The following is a 13,844-nucleotide window of genomic DNA, read 5'->3' as shown; positions in this document are numbered from 1 at the left end:
AGGCCCTATATGTAACAATTTGTAAGCCAGAAAAATTATAAATATCAATCATACTTGCTGCAAGCAGCTATTATATATAATCATATTTATGTACATAAACATAATCATTAAATTATGCAAAAGAAAACAAAAACTTACAAGTGGCAGTCATTTCTTACATTAAAAATAAACAAAACATGTATTTTCAAAAATTAATGAATTCCACATCCTTCTAAGAAAATTCTCTCTATGACTTTGATTTTTAGAAAAATTAAAACAAATTTATAGTCTAGCTAAACATTGTTGGCACATCTGTTTCCTCCAAGCACTGTTTTTCTCATCTCGTCCCACCTTTCAGTATTTTCAGGATTAATGAAGTAAGACATCTGAATTTCTTATTCTAAAAATTCTACGTATTTATTAAGTTCAAATCTTTTAAATATAAAAAATAAGACATTTTGACAAGCAGTAATATTTTAAATGGATTCTGCACACAGCAAAAACATAAGTTTAACACTACAACCCAATTAAAAACTTTCTTTTGCAATCACGAGGCACACACGTTTCACAATAAATCATAAGTACAATTTAAAATATATCATTATCCAATTCCTATACGGACAGAAATGGATATCTATTGGTAAAATAAAAGAAGATTTTAAGCAATTTATCATCATGTAGCACTGTATGAGTTCCAAATACAAGAAAAAAAAACCTGTTCCATAAATGCATTTTATGTAAATGATCTATGGGGAGAAAACATTAGCACTAGAACTTTATTCAATTTCTAAGTTGCCGGAAAAGGACAACTATTTTTTAAAATAGAGTAAGATTTCAAGGATGTAGCATTGTAAAGTTTCCAAATACAAGGAAAAAATCTCTTTCCTTAAATGCATTTTATGTAAATGATCTATGAGGGAGAAAAAATTAGCACTAAAACCTTTTTCCGCACATTTCTCTTATATACAGTAATAATAAATATGTACAACTCATTCATCAGAACCAGCCTGGCTTCAATACAACTATGAGCATCGTACACAACACAAAACATGTACAATATTTCTGTTCAGTGGATTATATCACAAGAAGATTATGTACATGAGACAGGGGGTCAAGTTCCAGCACTGTTCACATAAGAATCAGCCAATCAGCTGATCTCATTTCTACCTTGCCACACCCATCATCTGTGATCGCGAGAGGGGCGTCGCCGCTTACTGTTGGGAGGTAGGGTATCGGTTGCATCTGTAAATAAGAAATTAATCATGACTTATTGCCTGTACAAATACACCCCAAACTTTTCATCTAAAAATAATTTGTGCCTAAATCAAAGAATTTGTACTACAGTAAAATGAGACCTGTGGAATGACAACCTTTAACACATGCCTTTTAGAAAAGCAAAATACATCCCAAAAAATAAAAAAAACAAGAGAATCAAGGACCCCATCACTCACCTGAGTCACCTTGACCCATATCTAAAGATTTACTCGAAATATTCACATGTAAAACTTTGATCCCCTATTGTGACCCCCACCCCTGGCAGCCATAATTTCAACAAACTTGAATCTGCACTATGTCAGGAAGCTGCAATGTAAATTTCAACTTCTCTGAATCAGTGATTCTTGAGAAGATTTTGAAATATTTTCCCTATGAATTCACATGTAAAAATTTGATCCCCCCCTCCCCCCTAAAAACACTGTTTGTATCAGAAAGCTGCCATGTAAATTTGAACTGTCTGGGCCAGTGGTTCTTGAGAAGATTTTTAAATGACCCCATCCTGATTTTGCATTTATGTGATTATCTCCCCTTTGAAGGGCATGGCCCTTCATTTGAACAAACTTGAATCCCCTTCGCCAAAGAATGATTTGTACCAAGTTTGATTGAAATTAGCCTAGTAGCCCAGGAGAAGATTTAAAAAATTTGTTGGTGTATTTTCCCTATTATCTCCCTTTGGAGAAGGGCAGTGCCCCTCATATAAACAAACTTGAATACCCTTCACCCATGCATGTGCCAAATTTGGTTGAAATTGGCCAAGTGGTTCTGGAGAAGAAGATGAAAATGTGAAAAGATTATGACAACGATGACAGACAAAGGAAAGATTTGATCAGAAAAGTTCACTTGATGAGCTAAAAATGGAGAGACTAAAAGTACAAATGTATCTTCATCCAGGCAAATAGATTATCTGCAAGACTTCAAAGAAATGCAAAAATACCCATCCCACATTTCAAATCTGTCAAGTGGAAGACGAAAGACTTCTGATACCACACAACTTATATAATTCATTTAACGATTTCAATATTAAAGTTGTATTATTTCAATTTATGTTCAATATCTATGATAAATGAACTGTCAAACTCTGGCCTTATGGTCTGGGTTGTATAGTCTCTGGTATTTTCTTGGATTTTAGTACATCTTAAAGGACACAACGCATGTTTCTTAACTTTTTCAGCAAAATTAACTCTTTTTATGCCTAAAACTACTTTAAATGTGTTTTAGATGAAATATTTTGTGTAGTTTTCGAGTTTGAAAGCGATGAAATTCAAATCTTGCGATATGCATATTTTCTTTCGCTAGTTTACGCGCCATTATGTGTGACGTCATATGCGCCCTCGGGTTTGAAAACATCTATTAGCCATTTCATAAACAGATTAGATTTAATCGACAAAAAAAACAATTATCACGTTAACGGCTTGTAAACAATAATGCATTAAGATGTTTTGTGCCGTGTTCGGGTGTAAAGTTGTCGGTAGAAAGGATTTAGACGGAGTATTTTTAAATTTTTCGAAGGAAGGTACGAGAAAAAAGACGTGGATAATTTTTTGTTGGAGCAAGAACTTTACCTTAAAAACACACCCAGTCACCTGTTCAAAAACCGCTTGGACAGAGACCCTGATTAACTGCGAGAAAATGCATATATCGAAGCTATAAGCACTGTTTTGCTCTTCAAATTCAATACACACTCGGATCAACTGACCTTCACCTTGTAACAACATATATCGACGATACAATGCAACTTCAACTGGTAGATTTACAACAACAACAAAAAATTTAAAGATACAAAATAATTGAACTTTTAATTATACAAATAATAAAATATTGTATTTCCTAACTTTAAATTGAATTATAAAATTATTTCCTTTATTGAACTCGTAGCATCTTGAGTGTGTCAGTAGGCTATAACACCGTGCTCCCACTTCGTACTTCCTAAAGACGTGCAGATCACAATTCAAAAATAGTAATAAGATTGCTTTATCAAAATAAAATAATGTGATTACCACTTTAAATTTGAATATTTTTATTGCTTTGTGTGTGTGTTGTCTTCTTCTTTCTTTCCGAAATGCACTCGTGACAATAGCTTGGCATAGGGCCTAGTTGTCAACAATCTAACGTATCATGATTTGTCTAATCCAAAAATAAATAATGATTGCACTGTTTATTTTAGAAAAACAGCGCCAATTACAGATGCATAAAGGAATAACATCACCAAACAATTTGTGGACAGCGACCCATATAAACATTATTTACTCACAATATTGCCGATTTCATACACGCTTTACTCGCTATATTTGGGTATTTACATCGTTAAATGTGTGCACTGGTGGCGAATACATATAAAACTCGGACAATTTGGCAACATAGATTTAAATGTTGCCCATGGTAAATAAATTAAGCCCCTAAAACTTGAGTTTTTAATAATATCTCGCAGTACTTTCACAATCCAAAGGGCGCATGTGACGTCACTGTACCACATGACTACCTACCTAATTAACTAGACTTTTTGAAATCGGGGCTTAGATTTAAGTCTGTATTGTGGTTAATTATCGCAAAATTTTGGCGAACGAACTATTAGAATTAATTTAATACTATAAGCATAAAGAAGACGAAATGCATGTAATGTTGTATACTTTGAAAACATGAGATGTGTCCTTTTATGGTCCTATCACTAATATAGTAATCTGCATCAAGAGCTCCACAAGCCAGGGCACATACCCTCGCAATGAGTGTCTACAAGCTTATTTAATGAAGTCCTATGGTGACCTTGACCTCTTGATCCCAAACTCAATAGGGTTCTTCCTCTCTTTATACTAACAAAACTACATGTGAAGTATCACATTCATCGGACAAAAAATGTGGCCTGTAGAATGTCTACAAGCCTTTTCTATGAAATCCCAGTGACCTTGACCTCTGGACCCCAAAATCAATAAGGTTCTTTCTCTTTTGATCACAAAATTACCTGTGAAGTATTAAATCAACTGAGCATACAACGTGGCCTGTAGTGTGTTTACAAGCTCAGTTTTACACACTCACACGTGATGGGAAATCGGAAAATTTTCATAACTGAATAAATAATTGTAATATTCTAAAACCATTTGTTTCATATCAAACTCTTCATTCTCAAAGATAGTCTTATTAGTTATTTGTATCATCATTGGGAATCGCTTCCATTTCTTCGATGCTTCTGTTTCTTCAGCGCTACCATGTTGATAAAATGCGAGGGTAACTGTAAAACACGCTTTTACGAACATGCTTATATTGAATTCATGCTAATTGTGAAGTAATATTTATTCCCCTTTAGAGGAAAATCACAAAATTTTTATTGGATATAACGAAGATTGGTTATAACAAACTGAGGTTCGTAATAGCTGTGTTTTACTGTATTCAAGAATGAAAAAGCTAGGAGTTTGATATTGCAGGTAAAAATGTTTTATCTTCCTAAATCACAAAAAAAAAAAAAAAAAAAAAAAAACCCCCAATGAAATTTTTAATGTAATTAAAATCAGAAGGAGTAACCTTAATAAAGCACGTTTCTGCTGTTATAGTGTTTCATTACTCCCAATAATTGATACAAACATGCATTTTATCTCCATATATTCAAAGCTTCGGCTTCTCAAATCGTCATTAATGAGCTATCTAGTCACGTGATACGTCATGACGTCATACGTGTCAATGTGCTGCAGCAGCTATGTATGTGTGTGTGAATAGATTCTATTGAAAGTCATAAATTATACAGAATGGATAATTAATGTTCCGACATCGATGACATCCCGTTAGTATTTAATATTCCGCCATACATATTTGAACCTGCCACTGAGCCAAATCTTAAAGAAATTCCCTCAGCAAACATTTATATTAGCCTAATACTACATCGACATTGACCACTCGGACGGAAATCCCGCTCACAGAAAGGATGGAACGTTTTCAACATTTGGTAAATACCTGAATGAGACATTTCGTTTGCAAACATTTTGACTGTGTTCCCTTGTAGATCATAATATTTTTAAAGCATTAGAGGTCTGTATATGTAGAGTGTAACATGTAATAGCCAATGATGATCTAATAAAAATCAGTTCTTCTCTAACCATTACACTGGAGAAGGTAAAGAAGATTTGCTATTAATTAAATTGATGCATTGACCTACAATGTGTCGAAGGAAACAGTCTATTTACAGATATCGATTTAATTTATAATTTTATTTTTCAAGGGGGGGGGGGAAACCAGATTTTAAAATTACCAATCTGATGAAAATCTATCGGGGGGGGGGGGGGGAAATATATCATTGCATATGAAATCAAAGGTGCATATATATATATAAAAAGTGTATGCTACACAGAAATTTCTGTGGTTGCCAGACCCGCGGCGACTTGTATAAGAGTTCTCAAACTGAAGGCAGTCTCTGATTATGTCCAGTCTGAAGGACAACGAGCCTATTAATTTGTAAACAGAAATGTCGATATCATGAATTAAATGGTTTAGAATGCAATATGTAAGTTTATCATTGAAGATGGTTTTCCGTTGGTTTGTAGTATTTCTAGTTCTAAGCTCCCAAAATTTCTCCGACTTGCCTCGTTGGTAAAAGTAAAAAAAAACTCGTCTTTTTGTGCTGATTATTACAGCTATATACTGTACATCACAATATAATGGGACTTGTAACTGTTGAATCTTTCCATTTTGTATCAATAGCCTGCTGTATGTGCTGTTCGCAACTTGTTTAATGTTTTCATGCTTGCTCGCTTCACCGCGATTGACACGTATGACTTCACATATTAATGGCGCGAAAATCTCTAACGAGAATATGCATATCTGGCTTTTTGCACTTTCGATACAAAATAATCACTAAAGCACGCTTTATATCGAAAAAATAATAATAGCACGATTCAAAACACCACATTTTCATATATTATAAACTTTACAAACAATAAAAATCGTGGTAAAAACCCTTTAAGTTCCTTCTTAGAATTTACTAGGTGAGGAATTATAACGAAACCTGTAACATAAGCTATAAACCCATCATCATAAATCTATAATAAAAATGTACAACACCCAAGAGAGGAATAGCACCATCCATTACAAGCACAACATCAAACACAGTTATACCTTCCACTCATATAAGCCTTCCAACACTGGTCATTTCAACTGAGGAGCCGTTATATATGCCTCTCCATTCTCTGTGTGCATTAACATAATGAATGATAGTTATACTATAACATTCTTCTAAATGATTCTAACCCTGTGCATGACAAAGACACTGTATTTAATTAGAATGATAAAATCATGATTGAATGAAATTGTGTGATCAATGACCGGTCAAAAAGATCGGAAGCTCACCTTTGATTTCACCTTTAGTTTTTGCGGATCTTGTAGATCTCTTGTTTCCATCTTCATCTGTATTTGGTAAAGTCTGTCCTCTGGTTCGACTTCCACGAAGGGGGGATTTATCCCTAATTGCTGCAAAAAGTCAACAATGATCAAACCTACTACATGTACATTATTTCAACCACTAAAATGCAAATCTTTCAATAACAAGTGGACACCGACATCTTGAGTGGAAGTCTGAACTGAAAATATTACCACTCACCCATGTGTCTATCACTACAGGTTCTGTAGATATACAAGTTTTTATAATCAAAGGTTAAGGTCATGGAGTCACTTGATCGTGATCCTAGTTTTGTAAGCCTTAACATCCACTTATCATTGTGGAAGATCCCATGTTTCTATTTATAGTCCAAATGCTCAAGTTATACCTATTTATATGATCAAGGTCAGAGGTCAAAGTCACTGGAGATGGTTGACCTTGATACAAGTTTGTAGTAGCCATCATTCCCTAACCATTTTTCTCAAGTTATATTTGTTGAAATGTGGAATGAAATTTATTCTCATAGAGTTCTATGTTAGATCCCACCCCCATTTGAAAATTATTGTGATGTATACAGCCCAAAAGGGGGTACATATTAAACACAAATGTGCATTATCTTCAGCAAAATGCACGTTTCTTGGTCTCTAGATACTAATGTGTTACCTGTGTGCTCCTTATACCTCTATACTTTGTACTAGATGATATGTATATTGATATAACTATATTTGATAATTTATTATTCTTTTATAGGTGAGTAAGTTTTATCAAATTTGGCATTTGATTTTTGAAAGGGCAAGTGAATTTTTATATTGTCAAAAAGTGCTCAATGCTCATTATAAGTATTATCATGCAAACTGTTTGCCTGCTTGATGTCCTACAGCAAAGATTTTCTAGAATATATTGCATTTTCAATGATCAACTACAGCCCCATCCTGGGATCTGAACCCTGGGGTCATAAAGTTTACATTGCTCATTAAAAGCATACAGTTAGTGTGCTTGATGTACAGCAGTAAAGAAAACTTGCTTTTTCATTTTCAATACATAATGTATATGATCAATCTAGCCCCACCCTGGTACCTGAACCCTGGGGTCATGAATTTCAGAATTTTGATAGAGGGCTCACTGTCCATTATAATCATGCAAACATTTTGCCTCCTTTATGTCCAGTAGTAAGGTAAAAGGTTTTCAAAATATGACCAACTTGGTCCCACGCTGGGGGCATGAGGGTCATGAATTTCAAAGTTTTGGTAGAAGGTTCATTGCTCTCTATTTAAAGACCATCACATTATTACCGTATCATTCATTTACCTGTTTAAGAATTGTCAAGTTTTGGGATCGCTGGCAGAAATATGACAGCATGTATTTGATTGGTTTAACGAAAGGTCATGCAAGACTTGACCCTCTATTGGGTTACTTCATATCCTTTTGTTACGACCTATGTGAGCGGATCAAAGGATCTGATTTTAATTATATTGAATAATGTGTAAACCTTTATTCTCCCATTCACAGTTTCATTTCTAATTAATGTACACAACATGCTTACAATTTATTGCTGCAAACCTACAATGCATGTAGTAAATTAGATTTTCTGAAATAGAACACATATTTACAATAACATAACCAAGTTATCCCCTGACCTGACCATCATCATTATGCAGAAAACATTTTCACTATATAGCCATATTGGCCCCGCCCGAAGTCTGAACCCCTGACCTGGCCAGGGGCAGTGCATTTCACAATTTAATTACATGTAGATTACGGCTTCATGGACATCAGAACCATGCATTTAGTTTATCTACCACTACTGTGGAAGTAAAGAAAAGGATTTTTACTTTTAACTGTATATGGCCATGTTAGCTCCACTATAAGGCCTTTTACCTTTAACCCAGGTGCCATAATTTTCACAACTTAAAGGTCAAGTGTAATGAAAATAGATTTGAAAATAAAGTTTATAATTCATTAAAACCCGTTTTGAAAAGTTTATTGATGTGTTTATTATTTTTTTTAAATCCAGGTAAATACGAAAAATACCTATTCCAAAATCGTTGTTTATAGAAACGAATGAAGGAATTATCGCCCTTTCTTATGACATCATCTGAGACAATTGTAGTTGTTTACGCCTGTATATCATCGTTTTAATTTCTGTGAGAAATTGCCAGTTTTAGCAACACCGTGGATAGTGACGGTGAAATACCGTAGATACACTTGAGTTTAAGGATTCAACCTTTTATATTTGTACCTGCACCAGTTTCGAAACCATCCGATCGTCTATGTTCGACAAATATCTCATAGGAATCTCAGTTAGAAATTATTTACCGAGCCAGTCCATAGAAAAGTGGGAATGATATTGGAAAAAATGTTCTATCAAAAGATAACCTTTGTATTTTACACAATCTAGGCTAATCAAAATCAGACTTCATAGATACTCGTCGTATACTCTATTGTAGCGATTGTGAGCGTATTTAACTAGATTGACTCTCACGTTTGTATTTTTTAATGGAATTTACTGGTATGAGATTGATCAGATTCAGATTATAATGTGTTTAGCTAGATATATATTTAATTGAAAAATGCCTTTTTGAAAAAAGAACAACAAAAGACAGAAGGAAAAAAAACTTATTGTGCACAACGTTATTTGTAACCCCCCCCCCCCCTTTTGAAAAAGAAAAACATCTACATGTAGATACAATATCATAAAATGTAAATTAGGCCTATTAGTACATGTAATTTCTTCACAACACACGTCAAATGCGAAATTGAAATATTACGGCACAAAGTTAACGAATTGTAGCATTTTGAGGTGTGAAATTTTGCCTTAATGATTCATGATATATTAATTAATGTACAGTCTGTAGCACTTAAAACCATATTAGGAAAAGGAAAAACTTGTACTTGTTTTCATAATGAACATGAAGAAAAAGCTTTGGAAATTGGACTGACCTAATAAATAAGGTTTTATCAAAATGGGTTTTTTAAATTGAATTCATTTCCATTTTTACTATATTTTATTTTTTCAAAATATATATAGTGAAGAAATGAAATGATGAGTCCCTTATAAATATAGTATGAGTACGACAATATTCGAAAGATATTTCATTTAATAAAAGAAATAAAATCAATTTGAACTAGGTAATGGGTGACATTAATTTTTATGTGCAATCGCAAACCCATTGAATACAATGTCGCATTAAAGCATTCAGTGGTGGATGTAGAGAGCGGTGGATTGCATCCCCCCTTAATTTGGGTTGAACTTTTTATATAATTAAAATACATCCCTCCACTTGTTTTGTAGGATGTCCAGTTAATCATCACTTTGCATTTTGTTTATAGTCAAACAGGATGATGCGTTGGGGTTGATGGAAACCTGATCCTCGTTAATTAAAGTGTCACTCACTGATCCTCGTGGCTTGTCACAAATCTCAGTGTCTCTTTTCAGTTTCAGTGTCCAAATTCTTCGAAATTTAGGGTCTTTTGGGAAAAGAAACATACTTAATCCCTGTCCCGATTTGACATTGCAGTTCAAAGCAGCGCATTGTACCATAAATACAGGACTTTTCTATGTAAACACTATAAAACCCTATCAATGCAATCGAAAGTTGTCTCAGATGACGTCATAAGCTACGAGCGATAACTCACGTCATGACACATTTATCGATCGCTCAGGTAAAAGTTTGATAGCGCCGTGTACTTCACGCCAAGTGATTTTTATCAAAATTGCCATGGAAATTAATCCATAAGTGTACGACAGACATTTTTCTGTGTAAAAGTCAAGTTTTAGGAAAATCACTGTACTTGACCTTTAAGTAGAGAGCCTCATGAACACTAGAAAATGCATTTAGTTTTCCTAATACAGATATGTGGGAGGAGAGATGTGATAAGATTTAAGACATCTCACTGTATGGCCATATTGGCCCCACCCTAGTGTGAGAATACCTGGACCTAGAGGTCATGAATTTCACAATTTAGGTAGTGATCTTCATGGACATCAGAACCATGCATTTAGTTTTTCTCACACATGTCTGAGAGCAGAGGTTTTCTAAAATTTAAGATAGATACATCTTAACTATATGGCCATATTGGCCCCACCCAAGAGACTAAATCCCTGACCAAGGGGCCATGAATTCCAAAATTTTTGTTAAGGGCTTCAACTTCAAGGACATCATAACCATGCATTTGGTAATTCTCCCACGTGTGTGAGAGTACAGAAGATTTTTGAAAAGTTGGCTTTTTTAGTTGCTGTTTTGGCCTCACCCGTGAGACCCTGGGGGAGCTAAGATCATCAATTTCACAATTTATATTTCCCTTGTCTGAAAGAAGCTTCATAACAAAACTGGTAACAACTGACCGTGTAGTTTTCAAGAAGTAGTTAAAAATGTACAATTGTTCAGACGACACACAACGATGGACAAAGACCAACAACATTAGCTGAATAGGTCACCTGAGTGACCGAAGAAAACCCTACATTGCTCGTTCAAATTAAAATTTCAATAATAATTATCTGAAGTAAACTATTTATCTATGTAATACCACATGATTTGACTGCATCGAGGAATTTTAAATCATCATTATGTCATCATTTGTCCTTACCACTTGCTGGAGGCCTTTCAGGAGGAACAGTCGGGGAGAGCTTTTTCTGGCGGAAAACTTGTTTATTTCTCAAAAAGTTTTCGTCCTCAGTCTTCAATTTCTTCACTTCTTTTACAACAGCCCCTTTCTGTTTCTCCTCTGCTGTTTTGGTATTACTCCGGGCTCTTAACCCGGACTTTACACCATCAACTACTGGGGAAGTTTCAGTTTCATCTTCCAATTTCTGAAGAACAAGTGTATCTGCCTTCTTGCTGGTCACACTGACTGTGTTACAGTCTTTGAGATCATTTGAACGGGTGTGCTTTGCCACCTCCTCGGTCTCCAGCACTGGCTTCTTTGCCTCAGGTTCACCATCGTTAGAGGCACACTTACGTTTTCTCAAATTTCGTTTCAGCGACTCGTCATCAGATATTACATTTTTATTGGAGTCCTTTTCGGCATTTTTGTCCACCCTTAAATCCGTCGGTTCCAAAGCTGACTGTTTCTGGGGTTTCCGAAGGTTGTGCACTGCTTCCTCCGGACTCTTGGCGGTGCTTTTCCCTCGGAGTGTCATAGACAGATGAGATTCTTCACTGTTAGCTGCCAATACTTCAGGAATGGCTTTAGAAGCATCACTGGATTCATTGCTTTTCCGCATTCTGATAATGATGGGCGGTACTGTAGGCTCTGCCTTATCCTGCTGTCGCTGTTCTGAAGGCGTCACTTTCGTAACAACGGTCACTTCCATGTCCTTCTCCTCCAGTCGCTTCCCTTTGAAATTCACCTCCCCGTTTCCTTTAGAAGATTTGGAACTTGATTTTGGACTCACTATTTTTGTGTCATGATTCTTGGAATAGCTTGGATTTGTGTCGTCCACACGTTTTGCATCGGAAAGTTTACTCTGTAGGTGGTTCACCCTGTTCGTTATTTCTGTACTAACTTTGTCATCTTTTACACACGAGTCTGTCTTGATGTCTAAATGATCTGAATTCAGAGTTTTATCATTTTCAATCTGAGATTCCTTTGTAACGGGTTCACAAATGGATGTGCTGTCAGATGTTGTTAACGTTTTAGAGATAACCTTGTCTACACTGTCGGTGTGACTAGTTCTTTGAGCAGACTGCTCCAGCATTGTCAGCTCATGCTCATTATCACAGAATTCAACACTACTACTAGATTTATCTCCTTTTATAAAAGAGTCTTGTGAACTTGGTTTTGACTTATCAAGAAGACTTTGTGATTTTGTATCATGAAAATTTTGTTTGCAGTCAATTTCAACTCCCAGGTGATTTTCCAATGGAACATTGCTGAATTCCAGTTCATGACTAGATTCAATTTCTAAGACTGGAAGTGGAGCATTGTTTTGTAATAGTAAAAGTTTTTCTATACCCTGACTAGATGTGCTATGCTCACTGAAGCCATGGAGGGAATTATCAAACTCTCCTGAGTTACTCATGTCCATTTCAGAAATCACAGCTGCTGAAGATAAAGGTATAGTCTGCTTCACTGTTAGCGAGTCTATGACAGAAGATCTACTCTCGCTAACTTTGGCAGGCTTTGAAGGGGAAGATGAGCAGGAGACTTTACAGGAGGAATTCAATGGAGATTTACGTTGATGAGGTAGAGTTGAATTTTCTATAGATGGGAGAGCTTTAACAACTTTTTGCACAGATTCAGTCAAGCTTTTAGCCAGTGGTAACCCCGGATTTAAGAAATGCTGTTGATGTGAACCCGTGGGAGACCGCCGTCGATACATGTTTGTCACATTTCGACTTGAGTCCGAGTGCACAGTCTTTGGTGTGGCTTCCACACTTCCCTGAGACACATCACCATACAGCCTTTTCTCCATTACAGAGTTTCCCATTGAAAAAGTGGATACAACCGTGTCCACCTGATGTGGAACCGAGTTAGATGACGATGCTATACACGCTTTTCCTTTTAACTCCTGCGGACTTCTCGAGTATTTCCTTTGCACCTGCATGTCTTTGGGCATCACAGAATTTTGGGAATTGTTGGAGTCAAAACCACAAGAATACTGTAGATTTGGATGGATATCACTATTGCACAAAACCTTGCTCACGGCTGAACTCCCAATGTCACACTGTTTGCTGTTCATTGACATCGACACTTGACCCACATTGGATGAGGATGAGAAAGATGACACTGCATTGGCATCAATGTTGTTTGGAAGCAGTAACTCATTAGTACTCCTTGACACCATGGGATGATACGACCCTTCCACATCTAAAACAGAGACATCCACTAATGATTAAGGAGGAATAACACCTCATAATAATGGCCGACTTCCTTTAGAAACTTGAATGAAAATCTAAATATCAGCAATACTTGTATATTCCATTTAAATCTTAAATCAGATAGCTCAGTAGGTTAATGTGTTGACTGCTTATCTGTAGATCGAGGGTTCAAGTCTATACTGTAACCAACTTTGAATTGGGACTTTATTTTGTGATTTACCAATCATGAACTGATTTGCAGCGACTAATTTTCGTGACTGACGTTATCTTAAACATACAAGAGATATCAAAGGACTGGTTCACAGCAAGAAATACTCACAATGAGGAGGTTCTTACAAACTTCCTAAAAATTTTGGCATGTGAATAAAAGTTGATTTACAGCATATTCATAACAAGCCCCGAACCAAAAGATG

The 13,844-nt window shown here is 35.6% G+C and overlaps 1 protein-coding gene across 1 annotated transcript in view; it reads right to left on the bottom strand.

Annotated features, from left to right (window-relative positions):
* Positions 1-13,844, bottom strand: part of LOC125669474 (uncharacterized) — a 120,252-nt gene that overhangs the window by 97,422 nt on the left and 8,986 nt on the right. The window contains 3 exon segments of the mRNA XM_056162689.1: positions 1,155-1,221; positions 6,583-6,695; positions 11,198-13,420. Of these exon segments, the coding sequence (XP_056018664.1) occupies positions 1,155-1,221; positions 6,583-6,695; positions 11,198-13,420 (2,403 nt within the window).

The sequence above is a fragment of the Ostrea edulis genome, chromosome 4 (assembly GCF_947568905.1).
Source record: "Ostrea edulis chromosome 4, xbOstEdul1.1, whole genome shotgun sequence".
Classification (NCBI taxonomy): Eukaryota; Metazoa; Mollusca; class Bivalvia; order Ostreida; family Ostreidae; genus Ostrea; species Ostrea edulis.
The sequence above is the reverse complement of the archived record's forward strand: the minus strand, read 5'-3'. Positions and strand labels throughout refer to the sequence as shown.